Raw genomic sequence first — 23,471 nt, 5'->3', positions numbered from 1 at the left:
GTGCGGACAATTAGCTCAAACTGACCAGAAAGGTGATCTAACATGTTTGATAAGAGTTAAAAGAATGTATCGTGAAAGACAGCAACAGAATGACAAAAATACACGAATTGTAATTCAGTTACAATCTTTATACCACCAAATAGAAAATATAACCGTTATTAAAAGATCAATCAGAAAAAAATTGTGTTAGAAATGCAGATCGCTATTCTTGTCACTGCTCTGAGTTTATTTGAAAATTTGTAAATGCAATGAAGTCATATTTCCTTCTTCACTCTCTCTCTCTCTCTCTCTCTCTCTCTCTCTCTCTCTCTCTCTCTCTCTCACCCGACACATACACATATTCACGACACCCTAACCCTGTCGAAACAGCCTTTTGGTTCTATACTTATTTACTTGAGTTATCTTCCTTAGAATGGTATACTGGTATCGCAATGATTATTGTTTCTTTAATTACCGTAATGCATAGTTTTTCATCAATGACCCATGTTTTATATCAAAGATTTTAAATACGAATTTAATACTTTATGATTGAACTTGTTATTATTTTAGTACAAAAGAAGGAATTTGAATTGTTATGTCTGTATACTATTTCTTATTGTTTATGCTTAGCTGTGTAGAAAGAAACGTTCAACGGGTTTAATGTTCTCTAAAGGTATTTGAAATTTAAGACGTTCAACAATCTTTTCGATTTAAATATTCCACACAAATTTGATTTTAATTGTTAAGTTATTCCATTTTTTCGGAATATAAAAGAGAACAGCTACCAACTCAACACTTTATTGAAATATGTTCTGTTTATAATGATCAAATGGCTTAAATAAAAAACATGGCTCGTTTGATTATGTACAATACATTATCGAAAGTGTTTATATGCTGGAGCATTGCAATTCTTTCTACCCAGCTCAACAATGAATATGTTTGTTCGGAACACATTTCCTCATCATTAAAAGTGAATCACTCAAGCTGCGAAGGTAGACCTAATGTCTCCCAATGGAATAAGGACAATTTTCCGAATCCGCAAACTGATACAAAATTGGACTACTGTGGACGGAACTGTAAATCCTCATGGATTTGTGATCCTGATCATATACTAAGTCAAGAGGAAGGTATGTGTGGTGACATTGTATATGATTTTGGCTATATTTTTCAGGTTCATTTCGACCACATAGCTCCTCAATGTATTTATACATCCCCGGCTTTCAAATGTTAGGTTTGTAGCGTTCCTGACGAAGGTTTATTCAGACAAGTATTTCGGATGCACCAAATTTGTAAACTGTTATTTTGATTTAATGTGTCTTCCCCACTGAAAATTGACCCAAAAGCCTTGATTTAAAACGACAAAAAGTTTGTAGGCCATAGTATTAAATCGTAGATTTAATTACTGTAACACATAATATTGGCTTACAAAATAAATGAGACCGAGACGATTACCGCAGTGACATGACAAAACAGGGTAAAAAATAATCAAAAGCTGAAATCAACAAAAGTCTGAGAAAACAGTCAACAGTCCAGACATACATGTATGATATTATAAGATTGCATTCAAACGACGAACTACAGATATTATTAGATTCTATTCAAACGACGGGCATAGGATATCATTAGATTCCATTCAAACGACGGGCACAGGATATCATTTGATTTCATATAAACGACGGACATAGGATATCATTTGATTTCATTCAAACGTAGGGAATAGGGATATCATTTGATTTCATATAAATGACGGACATAGGATATCATTTGATTTCATTCAAACGTGGGACCTACTGACTAGGATATCATTTTATTTCATCTAAATATATATTTATGTTCATTTACTCATATCACTATAATAAATAATTTAATTACTTACTGTAGTAGCAAGGACATTTTGAATCTACTTTAAAATTTATAATATATAGTTTGTTTTATTTTCTTGTTTAGTTAGTGGTCATCTTTTTGGTTGTTGCACAGTGCAGTTTTTCTTATTGAGTCTAATCGGTCGTACTTACACGTGCTTAATATATCCCATAAGGACATATGTGTGATAATACTTAAATTTTGTCATTTGTTACAAAAATTTTTTTTTTTTTGCCATTTTTCGACTGTTAAATTTCCATAAATATTCAGTATACTTTAAAGATATTACCAGTTTAAGCTTTTCAAATACTTCACAACTATTTTCAATCTAAAATCGTCTTTTTTTGTTATTCATTTTTGTACTCAGAGTACTTCTTCTTATATAAAAAAGGGTATAATGTTCTGTTGCAGCTGATAGCATAGATAATACCATAAATAAAACTGCACAGGACTTATTCCGTAACTGTTCCAGTTGTCCAAATGGCCAAGGTTTTTACAGTATATCCATAGGAGTAGTTAGACAGATAGGAAATGATAATATGTAAGTATTTTAAGTTAATTATTTTCTTACATGCAAAATAGGCAAAATATGCAAAATATATGCAAAAAATATGTAAATGAAAATAAGACAAATCGAAAGGTGAAAGGTGAAAACGTGTGTACGTATACATGCTGTTTAATGCTTTTTACAAATGACTGGATCTAGTTGGGAAATACGATAAAGGACTATGATGTGTATTTTGATTAACAAAACGTTTTTTTTTACTAAAGATTTAACCTGTGGCTTAAACATTATTTTATTAAGTTACTTTGGTAAAAGTTACGCTTCTTGTTTTTACTTATTTTCATACAGTGGCAACTATTCTTTATATATCATTTGATAATTTAGTTTATTGAAAAATGTTAAGTATATGGTAAAGAGAGAGTAACCAAACGCGCGAAATCTAGGAGTAACTTCAACATTCTGTCTTCAACTTAAGAACATGTCACGCTCTAAATTTACTCAATACTAGGCCTTACTGAATGTTACAATAATCATATACACGACATCGACTTATATGATGAATGTGGATGTACATAAAACATAAAATGTGTGACGTATACTTTAATTGATGTACATTCCCCTTATAGACTTTTTTCACGATAAACAAAGAACTTACTAATACCAAACAACTCGAAAAGACAGAATGAACGATTTATGTCATCGCATTTGACAAAGAGCGGTGTAGATGATGAAACTAAATGCACATTTTTCCACCTTGGAGGATTGTTTTATGTTCGACTTATGAGTTGGAATGTCCCTTTGGTATCTTTTGCCTCTCTCTGCCATAAAATGCAGATATAGAGGGACTTCCCAGTCAAACAAGGAGGATGACACGGGGTGCCCATTTCCAAAATCCGACTTATTTTGTATTTTTTTCCCACTTCCCACTTGTTTTCCACTTTTCCCCAGATCCCACTGTTTACCCCTATAAACCACACCCCTACTTTTTAAACCCTTTACCCAACACCCAAAAGTATGTCATACCCCTCTGAAATAAAAACCGACGGCATTTCACATGTTTTTTTTTCAAACTACTTACGTCATACAATACTGAATAAAGAAAATTCGACTATAACGAAGCGATAACGCGTAGATAATGAAGAACACAAATAACATAAAATATTTCTTAAATCTTCAGATATGAATCAGTTAGGTTACATTTTATTATTTATCAGGAACCTTTCCGATATAGATGAATTAGGCTCAGAGTTTTCAGACCATCTGAGGTTACAGAAATGGAAATTCAGCCCATGTGATAGTGACGTGGTTATTGTGTTATCACAGAAGGACAGGCTGGTGAGATAGTAGGATTATTTTTTAGGATTTTAGGAGTATAATGTATTTACCTCCAGAATCTTGATTTTATTAATTGCTTGATATAATTTCCAATAAATACAAATAGGCAATGCAGCTAAATTAATTTCGATTCTAACCCGAGACAGTTAACGCTACAATGTATCGAAAGGTTGGAACTTTATTTGGCTATTGTATTTATATCTCGCCACCTTCTTAAACATTCGTGGAGAAGAACACGTATACTAAGTAGATAAAAAAAATGATTTTCAAACAAACGTGAGGCCGCAATTAAAAATATCTTTGTTTCCCCTTACCCTACCCCCCACCATTTTGGAAGTGGGTAGGTAGGTAGGCTTTTTTTTTTTTTTTTTAGAGAAAATCTCTTGAATATATCTAACATACAGGAAAACACAGAAAAACAACAAATTGAACTTTATTGATACTAAAACAACATACTGTATAACGTATTATGCATGACTAGAAGACCTTACAATTTCAGACTAGAAAATGTTTGTAAATATCAATGTCTTTGTGACTTAGAGTAGACCACATATAAATTGAGACACGGTTCTATATCTTTCTTATAGTTTTATTAATTCAATTGAAAATATAAAACCCCAATGAGACTGCTACCTAGTAACATTCGATGCAAAAAATATGTACACTTGATTTTCATTTAAGGAAATACTAGACGCCACAAACCGTGATCCAAGCGAGTATGACTACGCCTATTAAGGCTTATTCTAGAAAACTATGAATTTATTTTTAACAATAAACTTTACCATGAAACCTTGGGCGTGCCTATGTGCGGATCAGCATTCGCTGAGTTAGCAGACCTTACAATGTTTGTTAATTCTTGAACACATTTTACAACGCTTTCAACACAGAGAAACAAAATGATAATGATAGTTGAAGTTCACCTACAAATTTTCCTGTAATGAAACAATATTCTTAGACACTGTCATAATTATACAAAGGAGAAAGATTCTTTAACGAAGGCATAGTATGATACAAGACATTAAAACCAATATCAAACCAACTGAAACATATCAATATCTGCACAGACACTGCTCACACCCAAAAAGTGTTTTCATTGAAAGGATTTATCAAGGGTGAAGTATTGAGGTATCTCAGAAACACAAGCAGCAAAACTGATCTTAAAAAAACAGTAAGAAGCTCAAACGAGGATATCAAATATCTGAAATCAACGATTTTTTTTTTATCAAACACAAAATACAGAAAGGGAAACCTTGCTAACACATCGCCCAGCGAAACGGGAGCAACCGCTTGTAATGTTAACAAAATTCAACCCATCTATACAGAAACTGAAAATATAATAATGAAACACTGGCATCTTATTTCACAAAACCCGGAATGTGTGACCATATTTAATCATCAGCCCATAATAGCTTATAAAAGACATAAGAACTTACAAGAACTTTTATCAAAGCATTAGCTGGTATAGTCATCTCGACTTTTCACAACACAATATGATGCTGAGCTCGAAAAAAAATCAACTACTATTTTATCCAAAGACAACTAGTGTATGGTCCAATATCACATACGAAATGAAACAAAATAGCATAAATAGCACGCCAATATACAACTTATTGAGTCAACCACTGATAAAGGCGAACTCAGGGATTTACCACAAACACGACAGAAACACCGGGCCTAACATTTTAAGCTCAAGGGTGAGCTCGGATGCGCAATCGTAACTACTCGGCCATTCTCGCTACGCATTTTGTTATTGGAGGCGTAGCTAGAATGGAATAGTAGTTAAGATTGCTTGGGTGCATTTATTTAAAACATTATTCCATTCCAATTTCAGTATCCTTGCATACGTTGTTTACCCTTTGCTGCAAACACACGGGCGACAATGATTTCGCGGAATGTTGAAAATACGGACCATTCAAGGAAACGAAATTAAAAAACGAACTTTTGAGCGAAACGAAAAAAAAAAACAACAACGTGATTTTCGAAAAAAATTATTTCAGTCGGCGGATTTTTAGAGGGTCGGTCGGGTAAGGGGAAACAAACTTAATTTTGATTTTGGCCTGAGTAAGAAATCAGAAGGCACCGTGAACGGAGCATTGAATTCTCGACATTATTTGTGTTTTTGACAAATCGGTTTTAGGCTTTCTCCGCTAACTGGCCGAGTCACATCGTATTAACACAGTCCTTTCTTCTGTCATTCATTTTTTTACGCTTTTCCGTACTACTGAAAATCAAACAGTTCTGTACACAAATTTCGTAATGCTGCAAATTGATTTTAATTTTAGTACATTAGAGTGCAATGGTGACTTACAGATCGAGATTGCTTTTCATTAGGGTTGAATGCCATTTCATGGAATGACGGTCTTTAGACTAAGAACATTTCTAAGAATACTTTATTTTTCTGTAATTTTTAGAATTATATGCAAGTCTAGAGTTTTTTTGGTAAAATGTGTATCATAATTTAAGACATAAGTTTACCTTTCGTTCAAGTTTACACACTTCTGGTAGAATAACGTCCCATGGACTTCTGAGAATTTGCTTGAAAAAAAGACTGGTCCGAGCTTTTTTGTAGTAACAAGAAAAGACTTAGACAAATACAATTCCATTTAAATAGCATTACATTTACTAATTACCGAATTTGTACTTCATTTTAACCACACTGGGAATGACACGTGTGGAGCTGAATCTACTTACCCATCAGAAGCATCTGAAATCAGCCCCGTATTATGTGGTGTTAATTTTGTCTAGTCATTAATAATCTATATATTTTTTTTTCTTTCTTTGGGGCATATATTTTCAATTTTTCTACGACTTATAATGTTTCAATGTCACTTCTGTTTTCTTTTTACAAACAATACACCCGTAATTATGTGTTAATTTGTCCAAAGTAGCATTTTAATAATTTATATCAAAATTAAAATAAAGTTTTTATGTTTGCCCCGGGAAGATGTACCTCATGTGCCTTAAGGACATAACTAAATCTTAAATTCAATTGCCGTGTCAACGAAGCTGTCTTAGGACTAGGACGTGTCTTAGGATGGTCTTAGGACACGTCTTAGTCCTAAGTCAGGTTAACGAAAGACTCCTAAGATAAGATATGTCCTAAATTTGGCCCTAATGTTAGTATATATTCCAAGGTGTCTTAGGATAGTCCTAAAATTACGATGTCCTAAATCGAAATAAAAACAACAAATATGGCCTTTAGTCAGTATTTGGAGAATTTATCTCTGTGTAGATACAATACCATGTCTTCTCCTTAATATTATTCGTCGCCACATTTGTTTGCTTGCTGAATAAAATTCCCCTATGCTTATTTACTTTGGCAAGCAGAATTTAATAATATTTTTTTTTTTTATTTCAACAGGATACCATATTTAGTCCAGAGACTAGTTTACAATAAGGTCCTGCATTATATACATGTATAACAACATAAAGTGTCTAATAATACTGCCCTTTTTTAAGCTTAAAAATTCTATCAACATTAGAAACATTTTTGCACCTGACCAAATGTACAATAATTGAAATGTGGAAAACATTTGAATTTCGGTTTCGGACTTCTTTTCTTACTAAGGCTGATTCAATACATAGCCTTATATAGCTTAAATTGCAGCACGGTGATAGCCTCTCACAAAGTTTTGTGACAATTTAGTTTAGTTGTTGCATATTTATAATTTTTAATAGTATAAATGATAATGTATCCAATTAGTATTACGTAAAAACATTATTTTGTGTTATTTTTTTCCCATAAAATATGTAACCTCTCACCCTTTACATATATACTGAAATACATAAAAATATATTTCATTTAATTCTCTACATATTTGTATTAATTGAATAAATGTGTTAGGATGGTCCTAGGACAATCATACTTAGAATGTAAAACAAAGACACCCTAAGACCAGTCTCAGACACGTCCTCAGACCATCCTAAATAATGTCATAAGATATATCTTAGGACATATCCTAGGATACTTTCATTGACATGGCCCCTGCCTTTCACCTTGAATAATACCTATGTTTTTGAGTCAGTAGTAATTATATAATTTCAAATAATGAATTCATTAGATATAATATTAAACGTTTCTTAGAAACTAAGAGGTGAACATAATTTTTTTTTTCATTTCTCATAAAAATAAGGAGATGTGGTATGATTGTCAATGAGACAACTATCCACCGAAGTTCAAATGAAGTGGATGTAATCAATTATAGGCAACCATACGGCCTTCAACAATGAGAAAACCCATACCGTATAGTCGGCTATAAAAGGCCTCGACATGAAAAATATGAAACAATTCAATTGAGAAAACTAACGGCCTAATTTATAACAAAACAATTTACAATTTATTTATTCTAACTTTTATCTAATCTAGATATGGCTTTCAATTGGAAGTATGGTAACACAAAATCTTTCAAGCTCTTTCTTGGACAGAATACGAAATGAAACCTCTAATATGTTGAAGTCTGGATTGTATGGTGAAGCCTTATTTCATGTTGTGAAGGAATTAGGGTATGCACTTAATATTTACTTTCTTTTCACGAGGTTTTGTAGAAAAAAAAATAACGTAATATGTTTTTTTTTTAATTTTTGTTTTAATGCAAGACAACTCTATAGTAAAAAAGCTACACAACCAATCACAAATATATCACAGCTTTCGAGTACGATTATTGTACTTGTGTTTCGAGCATTTTGTAATCCGAGTACTGCGTAATATCTTATGACTGAAAGGCTTGATGCGGATCTGAATATCTGTTTTCGAAAACTTTACATAGTGATTGTAAAAGCTTTGCTCATTAATAAGCTGGAAACAAGAAGACAGTAAGTGTATCGTAAAATTACATCAATTACTACACCACGGCACTGCACAACAGTACATTCAAATGTAGAGTTACATGACATCATTTACTTCATGGATGCACGTCATGACAATACGTCTTATAGTGAAATTACATCAATTATTACATATATAGTAGTACATGGGGTTTCTTGTATGGCGTATGAAAAGGAATTGAAATAAATCTCTTTATTTTCATTTTCCTCTAGGGAACTGTTCTCTAATGGTGGTCGAACTTTATCATATAAGTGGCATACACAAGAAGCACAAGGACTGCCATCCGAAGCTTTAATAGCAGGAATCGTTGTATTCATTGTCATATTTGTTTATGCAGCTTTCATGATACGTAAAGATTTAAAGAAAACCTACGAAAAAGAAAACCCATCTCATCGACAAAAGAAACGCAAAGTCTATCTCAAAAGTCGGAAAGAGAGAAACTTATCTCGTTTGGCAGTGGAAAGGGAAAGGTTGACTAAAATAGACACAGAAGAGACAACGGAGGTCAGCTCAGAGCAACGCCCTGCTGATAACCATAGTATTAATATGTCAGAAAGAGCGGAGTTCAGCATAGAGCAGCACTCTAATAACCCTTGTATTACCATTACAGTTACAAATGTCGATGGAAGTTGCAAGGATTTTGATGAGCATGCTTTATAGGTGAAACGAGAGAGAGAGAGAGAGAGAGAGAGAGAGAGAGAGAGAGTTTTAAATTATCAATCTGAACTTAAAAGTAGTAAAAAGACATCGTTGTCATAAATATATATATAAAAAAGAAACAATATAATGATAAGTCGCCAGCTTAAAGGTTAAGGAACCAAAAACAAATATTAGCTTAAAGATATTTACATGTAAATTCTGAATTCAAGATCAATCAAATAGTCTCTGTGTCCTCGTTTCCTTGTGAACTCTTTATTCTCTATGTACAATACCTCCGTTTGTACAAGACAGTGGCGGATTAAAAAAAAAATCATTTTATGGTTTAAATAGCCAAAAACAAAAGATCGCATCGCTACGCTCGGCGGTATTTTTGACAATATCGCCATTCCTCTTTCCCTGGATCCGCCTATGATAGATTAAATGTTCTTGTTTTATTGATATATCCCGGCTGTCTTTTTATTTGGCCGCTTACTAGTCTTTTTTCTGATTGCTTCAGCAGTGTTTAAAACTGAGTGTTGCTATTTCATTCAAATGGAATCCGAATTAACAGAAACTTATTTTACAGATATGATTTTTCAGTCATTAGATGCATAAAATAAGTACGAACGTTCATTGGAAAAGAATGAACATACTCTATTAGTTTATTCATCCATCATACAACTTCCCTATATGCAAAGCAACGAAAAAGCGCATTTGGTGCTGTTCTTCGTCTAAAAATGTGTTCTCCCCCCACAGGTTGACATATGAACCATACAAATGGATAAGAAACTTTAATGGCATATCTTCATTTTCAGAATGGAATCTTCCATTTCCCATAAATCAGAGGTCTTCGTTATATAAGTCAAGACATTGCTAACAATTAATTGGAATGTATATTATATACGGTAATTATTAATGTAGTGATGATATAATTTTAGTAAATTAGAGAATATTCAAACAACAGTATATTTTTATAAACATGTACATATGTCTCAAGTACAGTACAAAACAATGTACAATCATCATTAAAGGATTTATGCAAATCAATTCAAGTATCAAATAATAATATAAAATAACTAGTAAGTATTATTTCAATATCAAAGCAGCTGCTCGTTCCGCTATCATAATCGTAGCTGCATTTGGGTGATCTGTTATTTCGGGAAAAACTGAGGCATCCACTACTCTCAGGTTGAAGACTTCTTTCACCCTGTAACAAGAACGAATGTGCTGTATTGACATCTTTTGCAATGAATAACAAATAAATTCATAAGAAAGTTTAAGTTCTCTTATCATTAGTCCTTTATCGTGATGTGTACTTAACCATACATTATTTAATACCCAGGAAAAATCAAGAGAATAAATAAACTCATCATAAATACCAGGCTTATAATTTTGTACGCAAGAAGTGCATTTCGTCTACAAAAGATTCATCCGTGACACTCGAATAAAAGATGTTATAAAGGAAAAATAAAGTACGAAGTTGAACAAACGTTGTTTAAAAATTAAGGCATAAGTATTTAACCGACGTTCAAATGTAACGAATCGATTAAGAAGACACATAAAAGTAACAAACACAAACTGAGAGAATCACATGAAAGACAAAAGGAGCGAAACCCGGTGCGTCGACTAAGTAAGCGTGTCCTGTAATGCATGCACTACCCGCCAAACAAATCCGCATTCAAATGAAATTGTTAATTAAAAAAGTGTAGATGAAATTCAATTCTTAAAATCTAGGGGTATCAGAATCACTGTTTTATGATAGACGTTTTTATTTTATAAAGTACAAAAAGAACGAATGTGTCGACAGGGTACCTTATTTTGCTTTGCATTCCTTATTCAGCATCCAAATACAGTTCTTATATTAAAAGAGAGGCGAAAGATAGCAATGGGACATTCAAACTCATAAGTCGAATTAAACTGTCAACGCCATGGCAAAAAAAAAGAAAAAAGAAAAAGACCAAAACAGTACACAAAACACAAAATAGAAAAACTTAACTCTGAGCAACAAGAACACCGCTAAAAACCGGGGCTGATCTCAGGTGCTCCGAAAGGGTGAGCAGATCCTGCATGTGGCACCTGTTATGAGAACATCCCTGGTAATGAAGTTTCGTATAATGTAAAAAAACTATCAATAGAGATATGTAAACGCCATATGCTGGGGCAGAGAGTGTGTATCTACGATAAGTTGGTAAGGACGTTGACATTGAAGAATCTAAAATAGTAACGTTTGTAATTAAATCCTAAATTAAAGTCGTCCTAATACGAATTGCTTTCAAGAAAAAGATCCGGATATTAAGCAGGGACTTGGCAAATTTACCTGAGTGTATTGTCAACAACAGATCGAACGTCGTTGAGAGCACCCATTTTACAGGTGGAGACTGGATGATGTCCAGGGTCAGAGAAAGTTTGTATATAACATCTCCAGTACAGATCAGAATCGTACTTAAATTGTTTACATCCCTTAAAAGGTGGTTCCATCGTAGCTCCTATGGACTGCATTATTGGTGTTTCAATGATTGATTTTACTATTTTGATACCTGCAAATGTTAAAATAAGATGGTTTAAGGATTAAAGCATCGATTATGGTTGAATTTGAAAAAAGAGACGTAAAAAATTCATTAATAAATATGAAATAAACCATTTTTTAAACCACCTAACAAGAATGTATTGATTAATGTATGCTTCCTTTTAGGTGCGTGTATTCAGCACACAGAAGCAAAATAGAGGATTGTTCTATATATGCTCTGCTTAAATACTGCATGCCTTGAAATTCAGAATAGATATACATTAAAGTACTAGGTTACCTACTTTTGCTTGACAAATATATTCTTTGCAATATACACATATGGGTATTTACGAGATCATATCTTGGGGTCTTTGTCAAATTTACTACCAACTGCAACACCTTTTTGTTGGCGTCTTTGTAAGATGTATTTGTATGTTTGTATGAATTTTTTAGTCAGTTGTGTTTTGCGTCTGTGATGCATGTTTACTCAAGTACAGCTGCTGGATCCCAATTATGATCACATTAACTATTATATATGTTTAGTTTGCTCACCCATCTTGTCCATATAATAGAACTATTAACAACTGTCATACAAGTGGGAGGTTTAGCTAGCTTTAAAACCAGGTTTAACCCACCTTTGTCTTCGGAAAATTCTTCTTATAAGTCAGGAATATGACAATTGTTTTTCACTCGTTCTGTTGGCTGATAACGTTTGATTTTTTCAGTTTTTATAGACTTCCCCCGTTTTGAATTTACCGCAGAGTTTGGTATTTTTGCTATAATTATTTTCCTGTACTTGTCATGACGTTGCTGAATAAAACATGCTTTGAAAAACAGCCGACAATATCACAGTGCAAGATGTTTTTTTTTCCATTTGTATTAACATATGGAAACCCTAAAGGACCAATAATAAGTTTCACTTAAATAAATAAGTAATAAGTAACAATCACAACCAACTGACTAGATAAGACAACGCACAACTGCTGTAACACAGATTATATAGAAACAAAAATGATTTCAGTGGTCTCGCTTTGTACCGGCAAAACTGGTGCGTGTAACTAATTTTTTTTTCAGGGTTTTGAAACCTGTCACTTATCTTTCTCGATCATATGATACGAGGAATAAACAAATCATAAGTAAGAAAAAAATTCTACCTTCATTTAGTGTTTCAATATCTTCAAAATTTGACAGGTATTTAGGATCAATGAACGGCATTTCATTAGGATCCGTCGAATTCAACCAAAGATGACCTCGACTTTTCGGATGAAGGAGTTTGACGGTTAATGTTATGCCATCTTTCTTTCTACCAAAGGAATACCAGGATTTGATCAGCTGTAATAAATCAAGACATTATAATTATATTTACATTATCATCGTGTTATATGTATCAATAGGTAAAGTTGTGCATGTGAGCTTTGTAAAGTGAAAGAGCAAAACGTCAAATAAAGATTTTGTTAAAAATCTAAATTGTGAGTAAATTCTATAGATATAAAGTAATGTGTCTATTTCATTCATTAAAAAAAATCTTACGCTGAAGAAATTCTATGCTAATACCTGAATGTTTTGCTTTGATAAAAACGTTGTACTTGAAAAAAAAATTTACTCAGCTTAATGCTTGCATACTTTGAATATTCAATTGGAGTAATTAGCAGTGATTTTCGTCAAACCAAAACAAAATACTGTACAACATACAGTAATATTCCTATCATTCGACAGTGAGATTCCGTTTCGAAAAGCAATTACAGTATGACATATCAAGTACGCAAACTGTTTACATTTTGTTGGGAATCATATTGCGCGTATTTTGCCTGAACCATATCGGTAGTCTCATTGTAACAATTTCGCATAAATAACAGGTGTTTGTGAGTTTCATACCCGCTTATTTCAAGCAGAATATTTTTTTAATGATTAATTATTTTGCACGCAGCTTTTAGAAGTAGGAGAAACACTGATCGGGTAGAAGTAAGATTATTATATGTCATCAGACGACTTCATTATTAACTGTTTGATGAACTAGATACATGTTAAAATTGCCACAGGAAAGTAAAAAATCCATTCATTCATGATTTCCGCTTGCCTCTTTAACCCTTTTGTCCTGCTTTTGGACAATCATATGGACATTTATTCTACAAGCAGTTACCTTCTCATCTTTATTCATGATTCGTAGTAACTTGTGGTCATGGTCAGCTAAAGTAGATTTAAACGTTAACTGTATGTCTGGGTAGGGCAATTGTTTAGTTTTATTTGTATTTGCGAAAAGAAAAGCCTCGCTTCCACCAATAGATGCCATTAGACCTACATAATAGATAAAATAACAAGTTAGAATAACACAGGCAGCAGTGTTTACTGACGTTAAAAGAGGGTCTGGATGGGGGTCCTTCATTTCCGTATTCTTTAATTGTTAGGCCATTTTTCTCTATTATTTATATTTTGTGCCCATTATTCTCTAATCTTTATATTTTAGCACCTCATTATTCTCTATTCTTTATTTTTTTGTTCCATTGTTCTCTATTCTTTATATTTTTTGCCCATTATTTTCTATTCTGTAAACCCCATCCACACCCTCTTAAAAGTAGGACAGGGTAAGCGTCTCCAGATAAACCTGCTTCACCGCAATGCGAATCTTCATTCCATCATAATGTATAAACCATAGAGAAATAGGACTCAATTTGTAAATTTTCAAATCAGACGACTCTTCTGGTAACTAAAGATATAACCCGGAAAAATATGTCGCTGGTGAATTGAGACACGGACTCGTCGTACACGTCAACAAATTCTCATTTAGTAATTCGTAATTTAGTAAAGCCATCAAACAAATACATGAAGCACATGTGTGGAAAAATATATGCGGTATTATATTATATGCTTGGTGTATGCAAATAATCTGCGATGAATTTCATAAAAAATCTTACAAAAAAAAGAGGAACATTTCAGTATAACTTACGACCAAAAATTGTGTGAATATGGTTACTGTTTCTGTACTGAAGAGCTTCATGTAGCGTTGTGTCAAAGATTCTAATACTCTGCAACTTGTATTTTTAACCTTTACTATTTAGTCCATTTTTGGTAATATATTTTTGGCGTGGCTCGGTATTTATACATCCCGCCATTGTGTAATTGTGCTTTGATTATTCCTTGTATTTTTGTCTTTCATTTTTGATTGATTGATTGATTACTTGGTGTTTAACGCCACTTTCAGCAATATTGTGCTATTTTTTGGCGGTCGGTTTTTATTGGTGGAGGAAGCCGCAGTGCTCGGAGAGAACCACCGACCTTCGGTAGGAAAACTGACTATCTCAGTCAATAAAGAATGGAGTCAAACGTGCGGGATTCGAACTCACAACCTATGTTGACAGGCTAGTGATGTAGTAGTTCGACTACTTAGACAACTCGGCCAGCTGCCCCCCTTTTATTTTTGCTTATGTACTTTGTCTATAGAGTGTCTATATGCCTTTTTGTTTTTCTTTGTTGACATAGATGTTTGTTTTTATAGTGATTATGATTAAAACACGATGTTGACTGCTGTACCCCAATTTTTGACATTTTTACCAATCATGTCTGTTTGTTTTGCTCACACATCGTTTTCAATATAATGGAATTAGGTGCGACTGTCATACAACTGAGAGTTAAGCTAGCTATAAAACCAAGTTTAATCCACCATTTTTCTACATAAGGAAATGTCTGTACCAAGTCAGGAATATGACAGTTGTTATCCGTTCGTTTGATTTGTTTGAGCTTTTGACTTTGCCATTTCATAAGGGACTTTCCGTATTGAATTTTCCTTGGAGTTTGGTATGGTGTTATTTTACTTTTTAGTGTATTATAAATACATTATGTGAGTGTGACCCAATATCAATGATTATCTTTTTTGATGTAATTTTTTCAATAAAACTAAATTTGTTTCATTTTTCTGATTTCGGACATTCCCTATAGTACAGTAATAAAGGTAATTTTTGTTATATAAATCTACAACTTCACTAAGATGATGGCTATGGAGCACTTTTATTGACCCAGTTTTGTCTTTTGAATGCCTGCACTAAAAAGATATTCACCACAATGTCAACTCTTACCTTTCCTTTGATAGAAATACTGATCGATCATTAGTCTGTCAAGTTTCAAATTAGGTTTTATGGTAGAAACATTAACAAATATTCGGATGTCAACAGAGATATGATCTTGTAAATTTTCTCCAACAGGTAAATCAGCTATCACAGGAATCTGTAATATTTATTTTCTATTAACATAGTATTATCCTCAAAACGTAAAGAATTTTTGTGAGAATTTTGAACAAACTGTACATTCTTTCAATCGGTTTAACTGTGTTCTGGAGCTGGCATGTCAGTAACTGCTAGTAGTCCGTTGTTAATTTATGTATCATTGACGTTTTGCTTAGTTTCGTCTGTTACCTATTCTCACATCGGACTCGGACTTCTTTGAAACCGAGTTTTACTGTGTGATTGCTGTGTGTTTGTTTATTCTACATTGGCTAGAGGTAAGGGTAGGGTTGAGATCTCACAAAACATGTTTTACCCCGCCGCATTTTTGCGCTTGTCTAAAGTCAGGAGCCTCTGGCCTTTGTTAGTCTTGTATGTTTTTAATTTTAGTTCATTTATATGTTTCGGAGTTTAGTGTGACGTCCATTTTCATTGAACTAGTACACCTTTTTGTTTAGGGTCCAGCTGAAGCCCGCCTCCGGGTGCGGGATTTTCTCGCAGTGTTGAAGACCCATTGGTGCCCTTGTGCTGTTTTCTGCTCTTTGACACATTCCCCATTTCCATTCTCAATTTTAGTCACATTGAAGTACATATGACATAAGATCTAAGAGATATGTTCTTGTTATATAGTAAACTTAAGATTAATCTTTTGCAAAAACTTTTTAATAAAACCAAGCTTGTAATTTATTACGCTAGAAACGCTCGTCTACATAAGACTCATTAATGTCTCTCGAATCAAAACAGTTCAAAGGCCAAATCAAATACATTGAAGAGCATTAAAACCCGTAGTTTTAACAAATACAACAAAGTCAATCTACGAGCTGTTCAGTCTTCTAGAGCAGGTTGGCATCAAACTTTTTGTTTCTGTTCTTGCATTAAATGCAATTAGCCAGTCTTTTCTGCATAAAAATGTGTGAATGTCAGATAAAGGCATCAGTAGTATACCGCTGTTCGAAACTCATAAATCGATAGAGATAAAAACAAATCCGGGTTACAAACTAAAACTGAGGGAAACGCATCAAATATAAGAGGGGAACAACGACACAACAAAAACACAACATTAAAATGTAACACACACAGAAACGAACTATAATATAAGAATGGCCATTTTCCTGACTTGGTACAGGAAACATGTGCCAAGCGCCTGCAAACGGATATTTACTGTTCAGTTCATGTTACTATTAATGAGCCACATCCACTAATGATGGACTATCAGCCCTCAAGGGTAACATCTGCCAATTAACCGGAGCTTTTTTTGTTGTTGGTACTAACCAGATGAAAGCAATGTATACATTGCGTTTGTATAATTCCAGTCCCCAAATTGTATCCTTGAAAAACATTAGGGGTTATACGGCAAAGTTGATTTAAGAAGCGTTTGGTTTTCTCTTTTAAATGCTTACAAAAGTTTTTTTTCGATCATTTCATTTTTTGGCCATGTTATTGGTCTTTAGCGTGATGGGTGAACATTAATTCGTGAACTATAGTGTCGTATGCACGGAAATCGATATTAAATGTTTATTTTACTGCCATTTTGTTGGTACCACTGCACGTGGACTAGATATTAAATGTTTATTTTACTGCCATCTGGTTGGTACCACTGCACGTGAACTATCAATTTAAGTGAGAATCACTAGCTAGTGATTCTGAACTGCTTGGATTTATAGGATATTAAAAATAAATCCAGTTTTTCAATATAGCTGTACCTATATAATAATGCGGTCAGGAAAATTTGACGACCTCTTTTTACTGCCTTGAAACAGGTTATATGTACATTTTTTTCAAAAAATATTGGTCTATAATGTGTGTCCGAAATCGGAATTATATTTTCATTGTTAACAGTTTCATGGCATACATGTCTTCGTTCACAGAAAAACATGAACATATACATTTGATTTATCGTGTGTAGTGCATTTTTAAATTTAGTTACTTGCAAGTGGTAAAGTTGTTCTCTTGGTCCTATTCCAGACAAGAATAATATCTTTGGAGTACCATATGAGCCAGCAGATAGAATAACTTCATTTGATGCTAGAACTTGGAATGAAGCGTTGGAAAAAATGAATTCTATACCGACTGCCTTTCTACGGGCAATCAAAACCTGCAAATGAAAAAATATTCATAAAATCAAGTATGCATATAGTATACGTGTGTGGTGCTGTTGCACCACTGTCCCAGGTCAAGATGAGGGTTTGGCGCCAGCAAATATGTCTAACCCCGATACACTCTGTATGTGCCTGTCCTAAGTCAAAAGCCTATAAATCAGTGGTAATCTTTTACTGTATGTCATCTGTTGATTTCGATTATTGTTTTGTAAATAAATCAGGCCGTTTGGGTTGTTTTACATTTGTCATGCTAGGGCGTTTGTAGCCTGCTATGCGGTATGGGGTTTTCTCATTGTTGAAGGCCGTACGGTGGCCTAAATTTGCTGCTAACTTCTACGTCGTTTGGTATTTTGTGTAAAGTTGTCTCTTTGGCAATCATACCACATCTTCTTATCTTCTTTTATATATAAATGAAATACCCTGGACCTATGCTATCGAAACGATACAAATACACTTTTACCCGACAAACCATATGTGTAATAATAATTTGCATTATCCACTTGTAGCAACTATTGACTGACATGCAGCTTCAATAAAGGTCCTAATTAAAGACAACGTAATTAGAAACTTACTAACATTTGATTTATGCCATAAAAAAATCAAATTGCTGTTTAATCTTTTGGAGAAACTCTCTCCAGCACGCTACTACAAACGTCAGTAATGACAGTATAACAAACAAAACATTGAGAAAGCATGAGTTATGTAAGTTGGCTAACTTAAATTTACACTGAGACTTTTCCCTTTTAACGTAATAGTCGATATGCAAACATATCTACAGAGGCCAAAAAACGTGTATATAATTATTAATTGGGGAATTCGCAATTACAAACGAACAACTATATATATAGTGACATAATTTTTCACGTGTTATGGTGCTTTACCCTTTGTATATAAACAAAGGAAAACACATAGTCCTTAAACTGACTTACCCTTGACACCAATGCATTTGTGACAATATTTAAGTTCTGTCGTCCCCGTGCTTCCTTCAGATAAGCTTTAGCAGTGGTCAATCGTTCACCTCCTCGTATGTTCGTTTGAATCCGACATATTCCTATCAAGTTAAAATCGTTTTACTCTCAGTTGGATATTTACAAGTTTTAAACAAGAACATTCAAAAGTAACATTCAACTTTTTGTGCATTGATCATAGCGTTATGTTATGTTGATACTTTTGTAGTCAATTATTTTTATTTGTATAGTATATATCACATAAATGTTTGTTAATTAATATAAACAAAGGAGAAAACAGCTGTTTTGATGCATGCACCACTACTAAGTCTTGTTTAAATAAAAAAGCATCGTGTGCTTTAAATAATAGGCTTGGTATCTTTGGTGACCTTTTCTTTTAACAATAAAACAACTTATAAATTTCCCAAGAAAGCAAGATAACTTTTTTTGTTTTGATGCGTTTACTTTGGTGCCACATTTTCCACTAATACAATGTATTAAAGACGATTTAATATGATCTTGAATATGATGCCAAAACATGCATTATACATTATGCAAATGTGTAACGAAGTTACTTAATTTTGGATTCGAAAGGGTTGTATTAATGACAAGCTTTAGCACTTGGTAAGTGGTTGTTTCTTACGTTTTTCTTCTCCTTTATTCAGATGAAGGGGTTGATTTTTTTCGATCATTTGTTTAGTTATCATGGTTACATTTTGCACTATGTCAGCGAACGGAGCCCTTGTGTAATTTTAGAATGAGCACAAATTTGATTTTGTAGTGTGCCTTAAAGTGTATAATAATATTTGTGTTGATTTTGGATGAATACTTTTATTACAAATATTGGATTTACTCGAAATTATGTAACGACAATGTTTGATTAGAAGGGTTTTCCTCATTGTTGAAGGCCTATGGCTGACTATGATTGTTTCCATCTACTTCATTTGAACGTTGTTGGATAGTTGTCTCATTGGCAATCATACCACACCATCTTATCTTTATGTATAATGTTTTTATCAGTCAGAATACTTAGTATGATGTTGATCTACTGTTATTTTTCTTTTCGCCGTTTGTCTTAACGTGCACAGTTAAAAAAACCAATCACGTCGTTTTGATGCATGTCATAAAATTGTAGGACATGACCAGCAGGATATCTATGCATTTTTTCTTGAAAATATTCAAGTTTGGGTTCTGTGGTAATCAATTCATATTAAAACATATTTGTAGCACTTTTTGTGACAGAAACATTTCACTTAAAATTAAAACCTTGTTAGGACCTACTGACATTTTTAAGTTCAAGTTTGAGTTTTGTGTTAACTAATTCCTATTATCATTAGAGGATTGTTATAAAAAGATATGAACAGTTACCCTGATCTTCCTTTTCGTTACAATTGATGGTATCATATCCTAGACTTCTTGTTGCATTGAAATACACGTTTAACAATGAGGTAGGCTGTAACGTGGAAACTGTCATTGGTCCACAAGATCGGTGTAAATCTGTAAAATAATATTCAAGAAAAAGGGTGAAAGATAAAAATATGACGCCACCAAGGGGTAAAGCATAATGAATGATGGAGCATATAATAAAGTAGTCCAGAAAGAGCGATGCTACACGAGTTGTCTGTTATCGATAGTGCAGTTTTGGTCATCTTTACCTCCCATAAACTACTGAGTATATTTGAAGGGAAGAACCATTCAATGGTCAACTAGAGAGATGTTAATTATTGATAAATCCTCAATAATAATTATAATGGTGTAGGATGCATCGATGGAACAAGTGCACAATAATCTTTAATTGTATTTATTACATTTTATTAGAATTGTAATGCAGATATATTCAACATATCAAATGAATGTTATCGAAATGGTTTGTAGTTGGAAAGATCAGTCAATGGAAAATAAGAGAGTTTTCATCGTATATCATTAATTATGCTAAGCAAATAAGAGGGTTAACATAACACTGCCAAAAGTTAAATTTGTTGATGTCTTATATCACAATACTAAAAAACAAAACATTTCATCCAGAAATTGAAGAGTTTATAAAATAACCCTATCACAATGATCCCAATTTGTTTTTTCTTTGGATGTCAAATACGCTGTTCTTGAAATAAAGCATACTAAAATTAAAAAACAAAATCAAAACAAACATCAAATTTTGAATTTTGTTACTAGTAACTTGCCAAAAAATTCGAAGTAACTGCATGATCAAAATCTTTAATTTTGATATACTTATAATTTATTATTAAACCTGGCTGCTTACAAACTAAAGAAAAGTTCATAGAAAAAAGGAGTTATTTGTTTACTATTTAAGAGCTACAAAGGGCAATATTTTGATACTTATGGTTTATATAATTATCTTTGTATATTTCCATTAAAACTGATTTGTGTCAATTGCAAAATATAGGAGGAAAACCAACAGCAAGGGATCTTAATCCTATCTTATCATTATTATCTTTCAAGTTAAAGACGTTTTGAGACTTTGTCCGTTCATTGGTATGATAGTATCAATTTTGAAACATATATCTATACTTTGCATCAATTGAGATAATTTATTTTTACTTATTAACATACCTGATTTAGACAACTCTATCACTTTTGTATCTACAGATTTGCGGAAGTAAGGAGCGACATGTTTGAATCCCCATCCTTTAGCCCCTTTCTCCTCCCATTCATTATATATATCTGGACTTCCTCTCTGATAAATCATATCATTCATTGCAAACGTACCTCCTATTACTTTACCGCTAGGTAAGGCAGCTTGCTGGAAAAAAAGTACTGTAAATCTGAGAGGCAATTCCTAAAATATTCTATTGTATCAAGACAATACTGAAAAAATGACACGGAAATTCAACAACCAAATCATGATGGCGTCCATGAAACTGTTATTGAGATGACTCTTATTGAGATTACTCTTATTGTGGTGACTCTTTTGTCGGAAAATTTAGTTATCAAGCGAACGTCATGGTCAATTTTCAGTTGTAAAAGAGAGGCGGGGGATACCAAAGAGATCTTCAAATTCAAACAGAAATTACTATTGCCAAACATATCAACGAAAAGACAAGATACAGCCTATAAAACACTTCACAGACACCAGATTGAGCAACACGAACCCATCAAAAAGTAGCATTCGATGATGGTATTGTGGCTATAATTGGAACATTTCTGTGATCATCTGTGACACAGATATTACATAATAGTTAACCAAATTATGATGGCGTCCGTTAAACTTGCGAATGAATGAGTTGAGATTTACCATTAGGAACATTTAGTCAAATAGCTTCTTTATAAGCAGAAACCCTTCTAAGGAAATCATTAAAGAAAAAGTACGCCCTGGAATATAGTGTCACCTGGAAAATATGCGCCATACGTGGGCTCTGCTGTGATGTTACTAGTACATGTAAATGGGAAATTCACCATTGGAAAGATGATGGATTCCTTTGCAGTAAAGTTTTAATCTCGACCGAACATCACAGTTTCAATTCCTAGACGATTTTCAAGATACGAAGCAGCAGATTAAGAATTAATTAAGAATTCAACTGTGACGATCGAAGATATGAGATATTATTACATGTGCACTTCATCTTGGTGTGTTTACATATGACGATGTTTTCTCAATGAGGACATAACAACATCCTGAAAAACCATATGCTATATTAATGGGAGAAATACAAGTACATAATATAGTAAAAGGAGCAGCCTAAGGTCAGAATAGAACAAAACGCTGTAACTGGTCCATACTTTTTGTAGAATTTCTAACCAGCCGTTGTAGTTTGTATTTGAATTCCGAGGAAATAATACCTTATTCTTATAACCATACAATGCATTTTCTTGTGGATGTGTAAAATATTTCCAGTCTACAGAACTATTTCTGAGTTGTTTGGCTAGCCCCGGTGTAGTAATGAATGGTGTTTCTGGTCTGTCTGTGTCCTTGTCTCCAGCTTCTAATAATAACACTTGAACACGTGGGTCTTCTGATAACCTGGCCGCTAATACAGAACCGGCGGTACCAGCACCAACTACTCAATAAATTAATAAAAAATATAATTAAATGATTATGAAAATTAAAATGTATGTTTTTATAACGTAAGTGTGAAAGACCGTTTACACCTTTTAAGGACAAACGATAATATAATATAAAATCGATTTCCGTGATTAAAGCACCATGTCAGATCAATGTAAAAATATCTGGTGGATAATTGTCTCATTATCAATCATACATGATTTCCTTGTTTTATATTCTAGGGTCAAATATTGGTTTCTTGCTTTCATTTTGCACTGAATTGAATAACGAATTCAGATTTGCGATCGTGGCTAAATATCAGTGTTTTGGTGTATATATTAGATACACCTTGAGGGCTTTAGTCCAAATGGGTGTATATAATTTACTCCAAGATAATAGTCGTCAATGCACATTGATAATTTTAAATAATTTAGGAAAGGGGGAGGGGGGATGGGGGTTGCTCTTTCAGGGATTTAACCAAATGTTATTGAAAAGCATGATATCCAATTTCATTTAACGACATCTTGGTGTAAGCCTTGATATTTATGAATAGAAGTTT

General features: G+C 33.3%; 2 protein-coding genes across 2 annotated transcripts; one reads left to right on the top strand and one right to left on the bottom strand.

Annotated features, from left to right (window-relative positions):
• Positions 1-626: 626 nt before the first annotated feature.
• Positions 627-10,226, top strand: LOC127725242 (uncharacterized). Its single transcript, XM_052232099.1, has 5 exons — positions 627-1,106; positions 2,254-2,383; positions 3,562-3,682; positions 8,049-8,185; positions 8,720-10,226. Exons 1-5 carry the CDS (start codon positions 827-829, stop codon positions 9,165-9,167), a joined length of 1,116 nt encoding a protein of 371 aa, XP_052088059.1. The 5' UTR covers positions 627-826; the 3' UTR covers positions 9,168-10,226.
• On the bottom strand, positions 10,226-22,925 carry LOC127725240 (glucose dehydrogenase [FAD, quinone]-like). The gene is made up of 10 exons (XM_052232098.1): positions 22,711-22,925; positions 21,484-21,673; positions 20,281-20,409; positions 18,895-19,016; positions 17,794-17,961; positions 15,723-15,870; positions 13,793-13,947; positions 12,807-12,984; positions 11,464-11,683; positions 10,226-10,353 (listed from the first exon to the last, which is right to left on the bottom strand). Exons 2-10 carry the CDS (start codon positions 21,626-21,628, stop codon positions 10,233-10,235), a joined length of 1,386 nt encoding a protein of 461 aa, XP_052088058.1. The 5' UTR covers positions 21,629-21,673; positions 22,711-22,925; the 3' UTR covers positions 10,226-10,232.
• Positions 22,926-23,471: the final 546 nt, after the last annotated feature.

Source organism: Mytilus californianus, unplaced genomic scaffold (genome assembly GCF_021869535.1).
Source record: "Mytilus californianus isolate M0D057914Y unplaced genomic scaffold, xbMytCali1.0.p SCAF_15, whole genome shotgun sequence".
Classification (NCBI taxonomy): Eukaryota; Metazoa; Mollusca; class Bivalvia; order Mytilida; family Mytilidae; genus Mytilus; species Mytilus californianus.
The sequence above is the reverse complement of the archived record's forward strand: the minus strand, read 5'-3'. Positions and strand labels throughout refer to the sequence as shown.